General features: G+C 35.4%; 2 protein-coding genes across 3 annotated transcripts in view; one reads left to right on the top strand and one right to left on the bottom strand.

Moving 5' to 3' along the window:
- Window positions 1-448: 448 nt before the first annotated feature.
- Window positions 449-14,525, bottom strand: coa8 (cytochrome c oxidase assembly factor 8). The gene is made up of 5 exons (NM_001145619.1): window positions 14,085-14,525; window positions 13,377-13,574; window positions 6,233-6,296; window positions 6,003-6,093; window positions 449-903 (listed from the first exon to the last, which is right to left on the bottom strand). Exons 1-5 carry the CDS (start codon window positions 14,223-14,225, stop codon window positions 780-782), a joined length of 618 nt encoding a protein of 205 aa, NP_001139091.1. The 5' UTR covers window positions 14,226-14,525; the 3' UTR covers window positions 449-779.
- Window positions 14,526-16,023: 1,498 nt separating this feature from the next.
- The window catches only part of bag5 (BCL2 associated athanogene 5), a 42,225-nt gene continuing 37,940 nt past the window's right edge, over window positions 16,024-20,308 (top strand). Inside the window, exon 1 of one of the 2 annotated variants that reach the window (NM_001431071.1) lies at window positions 16,024-16,103. In NM_001431071.1, coding sequence (NP_001418000.1) covers window positions 16,081-16,103 — 23 coding nt within the window. In that variant the 5' untranslated portion in view covers window positions 16,024-16,080. The remainder of the gene's footprint in view (window positions 16,104-20,308) is intronic. The other variant, XM_073919879.1, reaches the window with a different exon arrangement.

The raw sequence follows: 20,308 nt of genomic DNA, 5'->3' as shown, positions 1-20,308 counted from the left end.
CAAAATGGATTGTTGCGATCTATGATATGCTGTAATATATCTGCACATACAGTGTTTTTCTTGTTATTTAACATGTATACATAGACATTTCATGAAACATTACGTCATGAAAATTTACTTGAAAGTTCTGGAAAAGTCATGAAATCTTTGTAGTAAAAATGTGTATGAACTCTGCTTTATGTTTATTTTCAATTCTTAGCTTTATTTTCCATATTATACAGAACCACTCATTAAAATAAAAAGTGTAAATAAACAGCAAAAAATCCTAGAAAGTTTTTCTATAGTAAGTTAAAAAATGGTTCTGTAACCATACCCATTGCTTATATCTGAAACTGTATTTATGTACAACAATAATGCACTGTGAGGACCTTGCTCAAAATTTTTCTTCCGACGATCACTCCTACTTTTCTATTTTACAAAAGAAAGTCATACAGTTTAGAAAAGCCATCAGGGTGACTAAAGGACCTTTTTATTTTTACATTAGATAAGACAGATGGATAAGGCTGATAAGTAGTGCGTTTCCAATTTCACAGCCAACAGGCTAATTATAAGTGGAATAGGTTGATTATTAGGTTTAAAACCTGTCAGGCCCACATTACAAAAATTGTTATTAAAAATGGAAAATGTATCCTGATGAAATGCAATTTACCCGTATATGCCCAGTCAAGCATCTTTTAACTAGTCATCCTTGGTCTAAACGTCAGTAAGCCTACTTTGGTTTCCACAAAGAGACAACAACACAGAATGCAGTGATTAATTCAAAGTCTTTTTTTTGCATTTCATGTAGTTTTGCCTTTCTCTCGTTCAGTTCTCCTTGTCTGTCCAGTAAGTGTCCTCCATGTGTTGTGCAGTGTTACTCTCGCCATCAGAAGTGTAATGGTGAAGTTCCTTCGATACCATTCCCTGAAATGCAAAAGGGTTAGAAATGAATAACACAGCACCTACAAGACCTGAGGAAGAATAGATGGGGTGAGATGGGAAAAAAGGAGAAACAGAGAAAAGAAAGAATAAAAAAAATCTTGGGTTTCGGTTCTCAACTGGCTGAAAGAGGCAACAATTTGGTGCGAGACCTATGGAGGAAGCCAATTCGACTATTATGATAGAATTTTTATTTTGTGTGATCTGTCCATTTAAAAAGTATCAGTTATTATACTATATTTCCCAAAAATAAGTAATGGTATTTAAATATATTATTTTATGTTCAAAGCTCTGTAGGTTTTATTGTGGAGGCAAAACATACAGTACAAAACAATTGATAGATAAAAGTCTAATGTGCCATTATTGATACTGAAATTATCCTATTAAAAAAACCAATGATGCATGAATGTTCTCACGCAGGTTGTTTGCATCTCGTTTATGTACACTATGAACAGCAGCTACGCCTATCATTCTCTTTATTCTCTATTTCCACCTAAGGATACTCATCCCAAGGCTTTCAGAAATGCAGTGCCACTGATGTGATCCAAGACCCGTTACGAGAGGATCCCAAGGATCCCATATTCCTGGACCAGTCCGTATCTTGAGCAGCCGCTGTGGTGGTCATGGAGGAGTGGAGAGCATGAGACTGATTCCTGTGATGCTCCAGGGATAGACGAGTCTCGCCGACGTCCAGCTTTTCCAGCCTCCAGTGCCTAGACTGAAGCTCTGCACAAGACGTTTGGCCATAGGAGAAATGGTCGTGCCCAACTGAGCCTTGTTTCTCTCTAAGTTTTTTTAATTCTTCACTTCAAGTTTTTTCCTCGCCGCTGTCGCCACTGGCTTGCATGGTTCGGGACCTGTAGAGCTGCGCATTGATGGATTTGCTCTTCAGTGTTTGGACTCTCAGCAGTGAATATTAAACCACACTGAACTGAGCTAAACTGTTAAACTCTGAAAACTGAAATTACACCGTTTCAATTTCCTATAATCTTCTATGTAAAGCTGCTTTAACACATTCTACATTGTAAAAGCGCTATAGAAATAAAGTAAATTAAATTGAAATAAACAGACCACATGTAATTACACTAGCCCAGGACCTCCACAATCAGCATTTTACTCCTAGATTGTCTGAGACCAGCAACCAGGGGTCCGTTCTTCGTACGTGGATTACTCAGTTAGCTAGATTTGTATATTGACGATTTGACACGATCCAGGATCGTTCCGTTCTTCAAAGCTGATCCGAGAGTTGTTGTCATAGCAACAGTTCTGCTAGCTTAAACCTGATCGGGAGCAGGTTCAGTTTATATAAACAGGATTAGATCGGCTCAGTTCAAGCAAAGATAATAGAGAAAGTATGTACCGAACTCTGATATTTTCTTACAATAGTAGTTATATACACTTGGGAAAATAGTAACTATTTTATATATATATATATATATATATATATATATATATATATATATATATATATATATATATATATATATATATATATATATATATATATATATATATAAATAAAGTTATAGTTATTAATAAAATAAATAACGTTAAACATATTAATAAAACTTATGCAATCTGCACTCTCGAAATGAAAGTACAAAGACTGCCACCTGCTGGTGCAAAGAGAAAACATATGAACTTTTTAGATCGCTTTAGTACAATTTGTGTATAATACAAATGCACAATGTGTGACTTTTAAAATAAATAAATTATACATAAATGCAGTCATAAACATGTTTTGACAGTTAATATGCCAGTGATTATGCTTAACAAAAGTTGCAGACGCCTTTACCAATATCAAAATGCTTTTGAAAACATCCAGTTATTCCATACAGCGATTTAAAAAATGGCTATTATAATAAAGAAAATATTTTCTAAATGTAGAACTAAATACACTGATATGCATTGAAATACATGATGAATACTCTTGACACATGAAAGAGTAAAGCCTGCAGCTCACAACAAATGTGGAAGGTTATTGCGTATCATATTTAACAAGCCGTTTACTGCTAATTTGATGTAATTTTGCTCACATGGATAATTGAATATTTATCAGATGATGTCATCACGCTGCTGTGCCGTCAGCCAATCGTTGCACTGCTGATCATGATTTCGAGGATCGATAGATCTGTCCTTCACAACACACGCAGCGATCTCAAATCAGTTCATCTAGACATTCTAATCTGATTCGCGAACTTGTTTGAAGAACCAAATTAGCGAGAGATCAGTTATCAAGATTAAAAGATCCAGGATCTGCCAAATCATCTTAGATCATTTAAGCGAGGTACGAAGAATGGACCCCTGCACAGCTGCTGCAACAATAGGTTTGCATAACAAAAAAAAAATATGTCTAAGGGAACCTCATCTGCATGCTTATGTCCTCATCTGGGTTTGGACCTGACTGCAGTTTGTCAGTAGCTATGTTTCCATCCACCTATTTTTATGCACACTTTGGTACGTGCAAAAAAACATATGTGCATAACTGAGCAGGATAAACATTTTATTCAATGAGAAAAAAAGTGCATAAACTACGATAGAAACACTTTTAGCGAACAAATTCCAGTATGCATATTAAAAAAAATTCATGTGATTTTGTTATAAGAGATCATGTGATGATAAAAATGTGTGTGAATGGACAAACCAGCAGGCTGAGTACACTGTAAAACATCAGAAATGTTGTTTTGGTAATCCTAGAACAGCTTAACCATTTCAGTATTAATGTTATCATATTATTAGTTACCTCCAGAATTGTCAATAGCATCTGTGTGACGTGTCACACAACTTCAAACACCATCGTGTTCATAGCGTGTCGGCGCAAGTAATTTTTTAAATAAAAAATGGATTCATGTAGCTTCTCCTACCACAGCAAATTCTGTTATATTTGATATTTGGTGCCAGTTAAATATTTTTGTTCACTTAGACTCACTGGTTTGAAATGGTGATTTCTTCGCAACTCTTTTATTACAATATTCCAGTTTTGGCATAGATTTAATTTGTATCTTTTGATGGAAAAATAGCTATTGAAACTAACTTAAGTAGGCAAATGCCCACATTCGATGACAACTGGCACTTTGGAGAGGTGTTCTCTTCACAGATGAATCCCGTATTTCACTGTACAGGGCTGATGGCAGACAGTGTGTATCGCATCATGTGGGTGAGTGGTTTCTTGATGTTACCACTGTGAATCGAGTGGCCAATTTTGGTGGTAGGGTTATGGTATATGTTTATGTTTATACACAATAAACAGAGCTGCATGAATGCACAGAGATACCCCAACCCAACTAGATCCTAAGATCTTTTGCTGTGGTATTCATGGAAGCTGAAAACATACCAGTTCTTGCATGGCCAGTATACTTACTGAACATATTACTCATGTTACATGTTACAAATGTTTGGGATGCTCTGGATCGACATATTTGATAGCGTGTTCCTGTTACTCCGAATATCCAGCATAATAAATGGTCTCATTTTACAATGGACCTTTGTTGTAGACAGCCTAAGGCACACCTGTGCAATGAACATGCTGTCTAATCCAGAAGTTTTCAAACTGTGGGGGTAAATTAATGATGAGGTAATTAAGTAAATTATGATGAGGATTTTTGCGTGTTCACTAGAGTGAATCTGATTAATGTTAGCTCCTCCACATCTAACTATCAGGCATCTGTAAAGTTAATGCGTTCAAGTAAAATATACACTAATAAAATGGACCAGGTGCTTTTTAAAATAAATGACAGTGAATGAAAGTAAAACCGACAAAAAAGTGCCCTTCAAATCAGGATGCCCATCTGAATCTTTCATGTACTTTGAAGACACTACGGACTATGTTTACATGGACATCAGTAATCTAGTTATTTGCCTTAATAGACAATAATACAATTAAGTTGTTTACGTGAAGTGCTTTCGAATGTTGCATGCCAAGGCTATCCACATTTCCTGCAGAGTTTCATGTAACTTTGGGTGCCTTTCGGCAGTTTAACTTTCACTCATGAACATTTCATTCATGCCCCCATAACCAACTGGGGTATTGAATGGAAATAAGTAGCAAGTACTTGTGGAAGAGTGGTGTTTTAATGGAATTTAATATCACCTAATGGAAAGAAAAAAAAAATCCGCATTTCGTGATGTGTGTGTCTGCGGCCCTTTACTGACAGCCACGTGTGTGGATCCTTTCGGAAAATATGTTGAAAAGTCCTACATGACTGTAATACTTTGATTTCAATGTTTACTTTAAAAGTGCCACTAATATATGCATACTAAATTCCATTTCTGTTTAGTTCAGTTATGAGTATAATGGGATTAAGGTATTTAAAAAAAAAAAAAAAAAAAAAAAAAAAAACGCTGTTTACATGGTAGACTCTTAATCAAAGTATTGTACCAATTATATTAAAATCTATTAAAATATTAGTGACCCATGTGTACTGTACGTACTCTATGTTCGACTCAACTACACTGTCAGGGCTCAGCGAACTTGGCTTTGTGAAGCAGCATTTTCTGCATGTATGTACATCAAAAGCAAGTATGCTATGGCTCACACTTATTAACAGTGGAAAATGATTTATGGTTAGTCATGTCAGGAATCCAACTATGTTGTTCTCACAGAAACAGGCTCAGCCATCACACCGCTTAGCTATATAGGTATGCTATATATTTATGTTTAAATGTATTTAATGCTATGCACTTAAAAAGCAGAAAGTAAAATGAGAATGATGTGAGTGAAATTAACTAACCTAAAAGGTTAAAAAACCCCTGGTCTAATCAACATCTTAATATGCAATAGCTGTGAGGTGGATAGATTATCTTGCCAAAAGAAAATTGCACACCAACACATATTTAGACAAATTACAACATCTGAGACAGTCTTTTGTGGACATAGAAAAATGAATTTACATTTAATTTACATTTGCTTTTTCAATTTGTGTAGCTGAATACTGATAGACTTAGAAATGAAATAAGCAATGCTTTGTTCTGTTTTTTTCTATCTATTTTCTATTGCAAAAGCTGACTTTGAGATAAAAATATATAGTATTTTTATAACAAAAACGTCTAAACTAAAATAAAAATAAAAAGGTTTTAAATCCCACCTGTTGTAATTGGCATGCCTTGTAATGTTTTTGTCCAAGAAGTGTTTGTAGAACACTGCCATTTCCTCACTGCTTAAAGTCCTTTTCCTTCCTGGAGAAACAATAAATGACACCATACAGTTTATAACCACATATAATTTAGCAAGGCTGTCATGAAGCAACAATATTTTTCTTTGAAAACTTGAAAAATGTAATACACTGCAGTTTGTGTTCATGTTTAGACAGCTCACCATCATCATCTCTCTCTGACAACCCTTTTGCTGACAGCTGTGATTGTATGTATTCTTCTTTTTCCTGAAAGAATAATAAACATGAATGGGTCAATATAGTATTAAAAAGCCCCCCAAAACTCAAATTGTCTGTAGTAGCAACTGATTGTAATAACTGCATGTAATGTAAAAAAACTGAACAATGCAATAAGTACTACATCATATTTGTTATAAACAGTTTTCCTTAGAATTTATTCAAATCTTAAATGTAATGACACATTTTCACAATCAAATTGTAGGGTTATATATGAAAAATTAGCTTGTTTTGCAATAATGATAATGTGTGTTTACACACACACACACACACACACACACACACACATTGAATATCTGTCTTATAAAGAAAGAGCACATACAGTAACTCTTTGACTGCATACTTATGTGCTCTTTCTTTATAAGAGATCACAGTGAAATGCCATTGGGTTTCTAGAGAAAGCTAGATAATGTAATGTTTTTCAGACAGAAATAATTAGTTTAACAGTATTAAGATGTGTGAAATTAAAGCAGGAATTAAAATTGGGGCAGGAAAATAAGCTATGCAAAAGTTTGGGCACCCTCTCTGTTGTGTGGATTAAAACCTGTAGTCACTTGATGCTAATTGATTACAACATAAAATTCACTGAACCTTAACAATCCTAACATGGGTAGAAGCTAGGGTTGGGCGATGTTGACCAATTTGGCATCGTACGATATCTAATGTGAAACATCGTGATGGATGATGGCATCGTCGTCGTAGGCGAGGGGGTGGGGGTCGTTGTTTAATATTAATTAATTCATAACGAATTAATTAATTGTAGCCTACCATTTTCACTACCGGACTCACATGGTCTTTGCTTTACCCATAACCAAACCATAAAGGTTACAAGTTACCACCTGTCAATCACTTTTTTTTCCGCAGACGCTAGCAGAATTTTAATAATTGTTATTATAATACGAGATCAATATTTTATTAATTTTGAAAAAAATGTTATGCAATGAACATTACAACTATGATGTAATCATTTTTACATTGTGCACAACTTTTACATTACATGTAGTTATTAAATTGTGAGTTGCTACAGTATCTATGACAGTGTTTCCCAACTCTATTCCTGGAGGCTCACCAACAGTACATATTTTGGATGTCTCCCTTATCTAACCCAATGATTTTAGATTTTGGAGTCTCTTCTAATGTTCTGCTCAGTTGATTCAGGTGCTTAATGATCTTTCTTTCAGGCCCAGACGGCAGGTCTCTAATATACATTGAAGACAGTAACTTTCGGTTGTCAATAGTTTTTGTCAAGTTTAAAAGAGGTGTTTGTGCATGAAACATTCGCATTAAGATGCATGTATGTGAGAAACTGGGCTAAAGCACTCACTTCTCAGCTCAGTTACAGATCCCATGCGAGTGGCTGGGTTTATTTTATTTATTCTTTTTTTTTATAATACAAAATATTAATAAAACAGAACGACATAAAACTTTACAAATTACGTATTATCTGTTGTGGGCTCAACACAATAGTTTCATATTAGATCTAGATAAAATAGCTAGCCAGGCTAATAAATAAAGCAATAAAAGAAATAGCAAAATCGGATATAAATAAAATAATTATATAAATACCCAATATAAAACAAAACAAATTTTATAACGTTTTAGGCCACAAACAACTGAGAAGTTTCAAAATATAATGTATAAAGTATTCGGCTAATACGACTAATCAAATTGTGTCAACGCAGCATTCTTTGGTAATTCCATACAAGACGAGCCTAAAAACCATAATTGGCATATCATCACTCTGTCTCCTCTCCACCAATCAGCTGGTGTGTGGCGTGCGGTCTGGCGCAAAATGGCTGCAGTCGCGTTCTCAAAAAGGAATTATTGTTATTACTAATAAAAGAGTGAAACCATCAACAACTACCTTTTTTTCTGTCATTCAGTCCTGCACTGCTCCCAATGTATTGGGGAAAAACTGTATAAAACATGTCCTATGTCCTCAAACAAATGTTTATGTTTGTATATGATTTGGTAAATTTCAATAAATTAACATTTAAATGTAAAAATGTATTAGGATAGTGAACTATAATTTAATATTTAAACTGTAATTATTTTGCTTTGCTGGGGAGAATCAGAAATTGGGAATATGCTGTTCTGAAATATTTAACACTACTTTTACCAAATGTATGGTACTCTTTTTCCCTTAAAACGGATGCATTTATTGTGGATAGCTGTGATGTGAGCACATCAATATATAGCCTACAGAGCTCGGGAATCTACATAATGGCAAGTTGTGGTCGGCCATGTTTGTGAACAAATGCAGGAGCGCTTAATGTAAACCAATGGAAATCACAAAAGAAAAAGCTGAATAGTAATATCTTTTGAAAAAACATCTCACAAACACACAGAATAAAATGGACTAACATGTATATAGATTTATAAATACTCTTTGTGTGTCAAAGTAGCTGATAATATGCATTTCATAAGGTTCTTGGTCAAGCAGTAAAGTGCAATTGGAAAAGCAGAGCACAGATGCAAAGGGTGCAGATCAAGTAAATTAGTTATCCTTAAAATGTGTTTACCCGTAACTGACTGGAAATCAATGAGCCACCACAAGAAAACATTTACACAGATATTTCTTCATTACTTGTAGTATGAGCACTTACAGTTTATTGTTGATGAGTATATATGATACAAAAATCAATAAAGATCAATGGGAATTAGCCTCCTTTTTTCTAAACAACTAGAATGCATTGCTCTGTTACGAGATATTCTCTTTCTCTAAGGCCTATTTTTTAAAGACAAACCCACTCTTAAAGATTTCACTTTTTTAAGATAAATGAATAATATGCAACATCCTTACATTATCTTCTTAAATAAATAGGAATTTACTTATCAAGTGTCATAACCTAGCCAAGGGAAAAAATTTTGATGTTTTAAGGCTTTCCGGAGCGTTTGGTCGGTAAGTTTGACAGCATCTACTAAAATTAGGATGTTTTAAAATAAGTTTTATAAAACGCTATTAACAAAAAAAAATTCATGGATTTATATAATGAGTGGTGCCTTGGGTCATCCCATTCGTTAGTGGTGAGACCACTCGATGGACAATGCCAACAGTCTGTCGGCAAGTAAACAAATATAATGAATGAAAATACATAGGCCTATGTGTAAAGACATATGATTTAATGCTGTACAGTAACATTTGTTTTCTTCTGTTTTCTCTAGTGGTGTAACGGTTCAAAAATCTCACGGTTGGGATCACACTACGGTTTTTGAGTCAAGAATCTGACCATTTTCTGGATAGGCAAAAAAAGGAGGAGACTGATGTCATTTGCAAAAACCATTGGTTTTAACAAACATAACTAAAAATCTAACATCTTGTACAACATATCATATTTATTTTCAATAAATGATTCAACAATTCAAATATAAAACTTTATGTTTTATTATAGGTGGATCATTTTTGAAAACCTATTCAGTGACATAATTTTGATGGTTTTTTGTCACCTCTGTTGGTTAATGTAATGTAATGTGCATTTATATATCGCATTTATCGTGTATAGCCATACACTCAATGCACTTCACAATCATTTGAAGAGTCTCTCCTCAATACCACCATTGTGCAGCATCCACTTGGATGATGCAACGGCAGCCGCAGGACAACAGAGCCAGTGCGCTCACCACACAACAGCTATAGGTGGAGTGGAGAGACAGTGATAGAGCCAATTCAGTGGATGAGGAGGATTGGGAGGCCATGACGGTTAAGGGCCGAGAGGCAACTTAGCCAGGACACCGGGGAGATAACCCTACAATTTCGAGAAGTGTCAAGGGATTTTTAATGACCACAGAGAGTCAGGACCTCGGTTTATAGTCTCATGCAAAAGAGGGTTAAACAATGTAATTGTGATAACATTCACCAACATCAAGTTTATTGGTCAAGTCCCATCAAACTGTGATTTTAATCTTTACCATAAACAACAGTGTATATATCTAAACTATAAACTGTTATCCCAGTACTTCTGTGTCATTTAACTGTTTTTAACTAACTGAAAAAGTCTAAAAACTGACTCTCTCTCGCTAAACACAGATTTAAATGCAGTGCTTCAAAGGATTAATAAACATATGCAAATCATTATCATTTATCATTCAGGTTTGAATTGAGATCACAATCTTTTAATGTTTTATAGTGCAGCTTGTGTAGTAGTTGTGATCCATACAGATCACGGATCAACCATTGCCTCTATTTAGATAATTTTGTGATGATGCGATGGTGCACTTTATCTGCATAATTCTGATTTGACTTTTTTCTACCCACTGAACTGGGTGGATTGTATGAGGTTTGAATCGGGGACATTCTGAAGGCGTTGATTGCGGGATGTGATGCGAGCTCTTGGCCTCACAGAGGAAACGAGACATGATTTTGGCCTTACTGCTTAAATACATTGTATTGGCACCACCGGGCCCATTAGCCGCGTTTCCACTATCGCGCCTAAAGCGAGCGAGCCAGGGCGAGCCAAGGCCAGTGGCGTTTCCACTGTCACTTCCGGGGCCTAATCGGGCCAAAGCGGGGCTTTCTTGGGGCCAGCGGCCGGCCTTTTTCGGCCCGCCGAATACCTTGGGCCAAGGAGGGCCAGCTGGGGCTTCGGGGCGGAGTGAAAGGAGAGGCGGGCAGTTTTCTGATCGCACATGAGTACATGCGCCAAAGAAATAAGGGAAAGAAAACATCTAGCCTTATAGTCTGGGGTCTTTTTGCGTATGATCACCCTTATGTTTCCCTTTTAAATGTAAGGCTGCTGCATAAAATAATAAAGTAGTTTTAATTTATAGTGACGTTTTTTGCTGCGTCCTCCTTTATGTTTCAATAACGCATAATAATCTTTACACCATATTAAAGACACAGCAGACAGTAAAGGTTTTCGAGAGTTTTTGTCAAATTTAAAATGTTTGTTTGTGCGCGTTTAGATGCCTGTATGTGTGTGTGAGACCGGGCTAAAGCGCTCCTTCACAGCTCTGTTATGCCGCGAGCGGCTTTTTCTTTCTTTATTTTGGTGATAATACACAATATAAATACAACAGAAGGAAAACTTAACAAAGTACGTGCCCACTTTCGTAGACTTTAAACAATATAGTGTCATATCTTGATAAAATAGCCTAAGCTTTAATGAAATATAATTTAAAGAATTACAAATAAATATGAAATCACATTAAATAAATAAACCAATATAAAATAAACAAAAGCTAGCTATTTGTAGGTAGCATATATACAATACATAAATCGAACCGTTTTAAAGCCACATATATAACTTTCATTTTACAAAGACCTGTCTGAAAAAAAAAGATTTTCGATATTTTATAAAAACAATTAACACCGGAGAAGGTTTGAAATATTATTTATAAAGTATTTGGATACGATGATATTAATCAAATCGCGCAAACAGAGCATTATTTGGGGGAGTGAAAGCAGAATCTAGCCTATACCTTTTTTCTGTCACCCAGTCCTGCGCAGCACTCGCTGCTTTAAACGCATATGGGGGAAAGTCCAAACACAAAATGTGTTCTATAAACTCAAACAACTGTTTATGTTTTTATATGACGTGGTTAAATTTATAAATGAAACTTTAAATGAAGAGCTTTAGTGAATAGCTGCCGAGCGCAACAAATATGGCTATATTTTTTAAGGCTACTCGCTCTTATGCTGAAACACTTAACACGACTTCTATCAAAACGAGGATGTTATAAAAATACATGCAATATCGAGCTATAAAGGAGAATTTCTGTGGCTTTATATTATGGATGTGTGCGCTCTCTGTGATGGGTCCCTGCGTTCGGCGAGAGCAGTCGATGCACAATGCCAGTTGGTCGGCGAGTAAACAAATGTAATGAATGGAAATACACAGGTCTGTGCGTATAGACATTTCATGTACTGCTGTACAGTAACGTGTCATTTGTTTGTTTCGGTTGTCTTCATTTTAATGGTTTCGTTTCGTGATAATTCTATTGTGTGCTTTATCTGAAGTGGGCGGGTTGTGTGACGTTTGATTCGGGGACGTTCTGTGGGCGGTGTTTGCGTGACGCGCTGTGAGCTTTTAGCCCGTCAGTGGAAACGCAACATGATTTCGGCCTCATTTCCCAACCTCGCGGGCTATTGGCCCGCCCCGGCCCGATTAAAGCCCTGGCTCGCACTGGCCCGATAGTGGAAATGCGGCTAATGAAAGCCCTGGCACGCACTGACCCAAGAGTGATTATCCTTAGTGGTGTAAAGTAACAAATTACAAATACTCAGATTACTGCAATTGAGTTGTTTTCTCAGAAACTCGAATTTACTAAGTAGTTTTAAAATGTGTACTTTTACCTCTCTTGAGTACATTTTAGTGCTGTATGGGTACTATTACTCCACTATTTTCCTTCAACCAGCAGTCACTACTTTATTATTTCCGGTCTATGGAGATTAGAATAATCAACCTGCGACTCTAATCAAACCGCACATAGAAAGTAAATTGCATCATACCGAACAATCCTTAGACGTGCAGCAAACTGGAAGCATTAAAAGTGTCCAAAAAGATACTTTACACGCAATGACCCAGAGAAAGTTTAAACTGCATGTAACTGATGGGAAGATGACAGATGTCGACTGTATGATGACTGAAATGGCCTTAAACAATAAATAAATGCACTACAGAATGTTACGTTTACACACGCATTACATGTAAACGCATCAACCTTTCCCAGCGTAATACTCACTACTCTTGAGTACTTTTAAACGGGCTTTTTACTCTTACTTTAAGTTAAATTTACAACAGGTACTTTAATTTTACTTGCACTACATTTTTAGCCAAGTAATGGTGCTTTGACTTGAGTATGACTTTTACAGTACTCTGTCCACCACTGATCAAACTCTCAGTAAGTGTTAATGTCAAGCCCTGATAATAAATAATACATAAATAAAAATATTTGAATGCATGACCTCTGCGGTCTTCCATAGCAAACATCTAAAAATAAAACATTTATGACACAAATCTGCCCTCTAACGGTGATAATGGTAAACAAACGTTGTGTAGGATCATAATAGTTACAACCAAACCTAGTCCTTCCTGTAGTTTAAACCTTGCATGGCACACATATGATTTATACCTTATTAAATGTGAAGTTCTGGTTGGTCCAGAACTCATGGTTCCAGTCCTCAGTTTCCTGTCTCAGATGCCTTAACTCCCTCTCCAGAGGAGTCTCATTCTCTGGGATGTGATATATGATCAGCCTGAGGTTTGACAGTCGGTCTGGTGGACCAATCCAATCATATTTAGATGAGGCAGCAGGACAGAATCCAGACCTCTACATACAAAGTCATGCAGATTAGAACAATTTGACATGCCAAGAAATCACACACACACACACACACACACACAATAATAACAATAAATACAAATAATATTCTATTCAATCTGGTACAATGAACTATTTTACATATAATAAGTTTGGACATCTGATAGCACGTCTGATAAAAAGTTTACATAAATAAAATAATCACCCTCTGGGCCTCTGGTATATTGATAGTCTGTTTGGACATCTGATAACACGTCTGATAAAATGTTTACATAAATAAAACAATCACCCTCTGGTATATTGATAGTCTGTTAAATTAGCAAAGTATTAAAACAATTCAATCTACAATATCAAATTTTACATTCACAGTAGACATAGACAAAACATTCACGTGCTGAGTTGTAAAGCTGCTTTGAAACAAATGATTAACTTTGCTATGGAAATCCGACCTACTTAAAATATATAAAAGTATTATTATTATTATTATTGGGAGTGATATCAAGGTAATAAGCAACAAACCTCTGCTTGTTTGGCATGTTTTGGTGCTTGGCTTGTGCTTTCCCGATGACCTCGACAAGGGCTCCTCAACGAGAAATTAGTATTTGTATAACACGGACGCAAAGATCTAAATATTAAATAACGAGCTGTTTCTACATTCATTATTAACTCGTCGACCTTGACCAAATATAATAAATGCGATGTCCCTAATCTGTACAGCGCCGATATGTCAGTGCATTTTTAACATGGTGGATGTTTTTAAATTAAAAGTCTCTTACAGCACTAATGTTTTAACACTTCGTACTAATAGAGGATATGCAACTATTTTCTGAGGGTAAAAAACTAATAAAATCTAAAAACAGTTTATATGAAGTACTTGACATTTTCTAATAAAACTAAAAACATTTGAGCGAAATTTACTACTTCCTCCACGTTTGAGTAAATTAAACTGAACAACCAAAACTTTCCATGGATTTCCATGGGTTTCAACGTTACCATAGAACCAACAAATGCCCAAATATTTCCAAGCATAATTTATTTATTTGTTTAAGATTGTGGTCTAAAGTGGGACGGGTTTGATTATATGTTTAAAATTCTGAAGATAGCTTTACTCAAAACAGGTTTCAACTCAAACAGATTTGTCGTTCATTTTCTTTTCAGTTTATAGTCCCTTTATTAATCTGGGGTCGCCACAGCGGAATGAATCGCCAACTAATCCAGCATATATTTTATGCATCAGATGCCCTTCCAGCCACAACCTAACACTGGGAAACACCCATACACTTCTGCATTTACACACATAGTGTACACTATGGCCAATTTACCTTGTTCAATTCACCTGTACTGCATGTCTTTGAACTGTGAGGAAACCGGAGCACCTGGAGGAAACCCACGTGAATATGGGGAGAACATGCAAACTGCACACACAAATGCCAACTGACTCAGCCGGGGCTAGAACCAGTGACCTTGCTGGGGGGCAATTGTGCTACCCACCGCACCACCGTGGTGCCACAATTTCCAAACAGTCCAAGCAGGTTTTTTTAAGCAAAATACTGCATAAAACTACTCAAATAATTGTCAACTGTTTCAAAATGATAAGAGCATTTTATGTCACTAATCATCCCTGTTTAAATAATTTTGGCAGTATTTCTACAGATATTACTCAACAATTTTTTTAACGATAATAATAAGAATAATTGTTTTATTTTTTTTATTAATTTTTTTAGTTTGTTCGTTTTGTAATTAATTAAATTTTTTTGTGTTGGCGTATTAGAATGATTCCTGAAGAATTATGTGATATAGATGGCTGCTGCAAGTTAACAATCCTAAATTGCATGTATTTGAATAATGTTCAGCATGGTGGCACAGTGGTTAGCACAATCGACTTCCAGCAAGAAGGTCGCTGGTTCAAGCCCCGGATGGGTTAGTTGGCTTTTCCGTGTGGAGTTTGCATGCTCTCCCTGTGTTTGCGTGGGTTTCCTCCGGGTGCTCCGGTTTCCCCTATAAGTCCAAAGGCATGCAGTATAGGTGAACTGGGTAAGCTAAATTGCCCGTAGTGTATGTGTAAATGAGTGTGTATGGATGTTTGATGGGTTGTAGTTGGAAGTCCACCCACTGCGTAAAACCTATGATGGATAAGTTGGCGGTTCATTAGGCTGTGGCGACCCCAAATTAATAATGGGACTAAGTTGAAAAGAAAATGAATGAATGAATAAATGATCAAATAAAATAATTTTTTTTATTGTTTTATTTTGCTGTTCGTTTAATAAATGCGTTTAAAATATATATGATCAACCCCAAACTTTTGAATGTTACTGTGTATGTATAATTGCTCTAAATCCCATTTTTATTAATCATCCATTTCTCTTCCAACTTCAGTTTTGGACATCCAACATCCAACGCAATCAAACTCTTCGCTCGTTCTTGTTGGCCAGCAGGTTTATGTCATTAGACATGTATGCCCTGTGGCTGTAAAAGAATATTGCGTTGTGCTGAATCTGTAAACACAGGCTCACCAATGGCTGTACGCTGGTTATGCAGGTAGGAACCCTTTGAACGTCATGTTTCACAAGAAATGTGTTCATATAAATATCTATTCGATTTAAACAAAACTTTGCCTCGCAGTTCCGTGAGCTTATAATGAGAGCTGATCAGTGTCTTTGTGTGATTTAAACAGACATAACAGAAGCCAGGTAAACAGTAGGATAATTTCATCCGATGTATGCCGTTTCAAATAGTTTAACGCAGCTCAGATGTTACGTTTACAGCAAATTCGTTGACGTTTTTGTGCATAAACGATGCAACCACTTTATATTGAGAAAGGGAGTTCACATTTGACTTCCTCGCTTAAATGTTTTTATTAAAAGTACTAAGGCAGGCGAGCCAGTATGTTTTGCGTTAACGCGAGTCAGGTTGTGGAGTGATTGACTTGTTTACTATTTGGGCACATTTGGTTAAAGAGAATACTGTACAGCGACAGGGATCCCTCCTGATGCGAGGAATGGTCTCCCCAGTGTGTTGTACCTAGGGTGAACGAATCTTTTAAGTGAACGAATCAGTCTCGTTCGTTACCTTCCATTCTCTGCCACTGACTCTTTTTTTAGTTTACTGAAGTCTGAAAATGTGCGTATATTTAAATGTAACATATCTTTGAAAAACTGAAATGTCCTAATTTTTTATGTAAATTAATTTAAATGTAACTTGTTCAGTCCCTTTAATGTCAGGTGAGCTGTCATTGGCTGTTACTGTTTTTAATCATTCATAAGTAGGGCTCGGGGGGCTGCACGGTGGCGCAGTGGATGGCACGATCACCACACAGCAAGGTTGAGTGGAGTTGGCATGTTCTCGTTTTGCCGTGGGTTTCCTCTGGGCCCAAAGACATGCATGCACTATAGGTGAATTGGGAAGGCTAAGTTGTCCATAGTGTATGTGAGTGAATGAGAGTGTATGGATTATTCTCAGCGGCTGGAAGGACATCTGCTGCGTAGAACATATCCTGGATAAGTTGGCGATTCATTCCACAGTGCTGAACCCAGATTAATAAAGGGACTAAGCTAAAAAGAAAATGAATAAATGAAGTAGGGCCGATAAATAGTATTATATTGAATCGTGATAAAAATTTATGTCAGTATCAATGATAAGCTCTGGACTTTTTTACTCTATATTGATCTAAGACCCAATAACACAGCAGAAATATGCAACAATGGGAATCTAAAAGTGTGTTGATATTAGAGATGTACAAAATATTCGGCCACTGAAAATGTATCAGCTGAAAATATTATGCACTTTAATGGACCCTCTAATTTTTGTGGCATCAGTCATTGTTGCGGTGCTCTTTAAGTTTGGAAGCATTAACTACTTATATCAAAATATATATTGTTATCGTTCAATATGGAAAATATTTATTGAGACTGCAGTTTTGCCATATCGCCCTGCCCTATTCAAGGCCATGAGGTCTGTTCACACCAAGGACTATAACGAAATACTTTTTTTTCCTTTTTATAACCCGTATATAAGTCCAAATTTACAAGTGACTGCTTTTTACAGTGTTGGAGAGGGAGATTAAAATGTCCATTGATGTAATGTCAAAGTTTAAAAATAGTATAGCATTCACCTATGATTAGGCCCAAACAAAATCTGCAGACCTCTTTTGCTATTTCTGCGCAGAATTTTGTAAAAAATCTGTAGATTTATGCTGAATAATTTTGGGAGTTTTCTAATAAAAACAATAATAATTTTTTTACTTTTGTTTTAATGTTTACAATACAAGTCCAATTAGATCCACTTATTTGGTAAACTAAGCAAGTCTCTCATATAATATATCTACTAAAGACTTTTGTAAAATATTATTTCACAAACTATTGTAAATAAATCAAATGAACATTTTCATATTCATCAATATATTACTGAAATTAATATAAAAACTTATTAATTTAAAACAAATATAAATTTGCACGCATTTAGACAGATAACTAAATAGACTCAATGATAGGCTAAATAGCTGCGCAAATTTGCAGATTTCTGCGTGCGCAGATTCCGTGTGGCAATCTATACCAGGCGTGCCCAAACTTTTTATTATAAAGGCCAAAAACCAAACTTGATTGAGGCTAGTTGGCTGAATGTAAATATAGTTATCAAGAGTAATTTCCTAATTTATATATTAATATGTAAAAATGATTACAAAACATCTTTATATGAACTAATATTGTATTTTATACATTGTATAATGAAGTTATTATAGTAATAACACAAAAATCTCATTTATAGCAGAATTACGCAAGTTTTGCCTTAATTTTCTCACAGATGACGACATTATTTACATTTTTAAAAATCTGATTCATTTACATTTTATTTAAGCATTTAATTTCAATTTGCTTTTTTGTAGCTCAGCAATAAAACAAAAGAGATTACATAAAAAAGGTTACGTTAAATAAAAAAATTATGATCTCTGTGTTAAAGGCATTTGCCCCAACTCTCTTCATCATTGTCACTCTCCTCTCTGATGGAATGGTGGACCAAATCAAAGCTTACAGTGGGCCAGGCACGTGCACATATAGGACTCAACCTGTGCAGTGCACATGCCCTTTTTAGTCTTGGATAGAAAGTGCCTTTCCAAAACCATCTAAAGTGCATGCACGCAACAACAAGATGTAATTCTAGTGTTTTTATTTGATTTAATTATAGATGGTTATAGCTGTAGCTTTCTATTGTTTTGTAATTCGGAACAATTATTATAACTTTACAATTATTTTTAATAATAAACATGTTAATGTGGATTTTACTGTAATTGTTTTTTTAATTATTAATTGTCATTATAGTTTATAGTTACCCTTTTTAACATGAACAGGAACTTACTATATCATTGCCAGTGTTTTAGTCTCGATGAGTTTAGGAATGACACTTGAGTAACAAATTTATTTATCAAACAGATACTGTTTGAAATTCTATGGCTTAAAAAGTGGTCAGTAGGCTATGGACGTAAAATAAATGTATAGATCTCCCATGTTGTAATTTGTAGGGAAACACTGCAAATTGTTTAAAACAAGATGTATAGGCAAACAAACTTTTAAAAAAAAGAAACCACATATTGTGATCGTAAGGGATTCAATCGACTCATCACCTGCCGGTGTTCCGGAGAATTCAGTTCCCCCTGTTCCCCCCCTTCACAGCGCATGCGCTAATTCTCAGTAATGACGTCATGCTTTCCCTTCGCTAGTGAATCAATTCGTGTTGGTTTTAAAAATAAAATAAACAAAAATCGTGTTGGTTTTGCTGTATTAACAAGCCCAATGTTGGTTGCATTAAACATTTTTATTATATTTTGAAATTGTAATTTTTGCATGCACTCATTAATTATTTTGTTGTTAATGTGTGCGTGATGTGCGTGTTTTCTCGTGTTTCTTTCAAACAAGCATTGTCTTTCAAATAAGCCTTGTCGAGAAAAATAGCACTGCAAAATTAGTGTCTCTTGTTTTAGGTAAGTCCCGATGATGCTTGTAATGTTTAAAAATTGCATAGACTGTTAATGGAAACATTTGTCTCTTATCTGCATATGAAAACACACGAGAACAGATTTTCTGTAAGCAAGGGAAGTTTCCTGAATTAAAAAAACAAAACAAAACAACAATACAATGACGTCTTTTTAATCTAATAATTGTCTCCAACAGTTTTCATCTGCAGAAAGGGCATAAACAACAATTATAGATACAGCACAGAATACAATTAAAAGATAGGCTCAACATTTTTTGAAAACTTTTTTACTATCTATAAAGGGGTGTTACCATTGAAAAGGCATGGGAATTTTTTTTACATGGCCCAAAGAAGTGTTAACTCCTATATATTGCCTTTTGTGGATTAGAAAGGCACTACAGTGATGCTGGTGACATTTTTTAATGGTATAATTATGTCTAAACTCTTATATGTTCAGAAAAGTGTATTTACAGTGATTTATGTTATTTTTGTGGACTACACAATGACCATATGCATTCACCTGCTTGGGTAAATGAGTACTTTTTATTTTTAACAATTTTTGTACCTTTTGTTTCTTGTTAAATTGACAAAAGCTGTTAAACATTATTTTAATGTTTGAGGCAATTGTGAGTAATTACCCTGCATGATCTTTCAGATTGCCTGTGATTGATGTGGTTATCACCAGTCATGTGTTGGCAGAATACGGCTGTGCGATATTGAAAAAACAAAATAAAACTAATATTGCAATATTTTGTTGTTTTGCCTTATATATATTG

This window comes from Danio rerio, chromosome 13 (genome assembly GCF_049306965.1).
Source record: "Danio rerio strain Tuebingen ecotype United States chromosome 13, GRCz12tu, whole genome shotgun sequence".
Lineage (NCBI taxonomy): Eukaryota > Metazoa > Chordata > Actinopteri > Cypriniformes > Danionidae > Danio > Danio rerio.
This window is presented reverse-complemented; position numbering and strand designations above follow the sequence as displayed.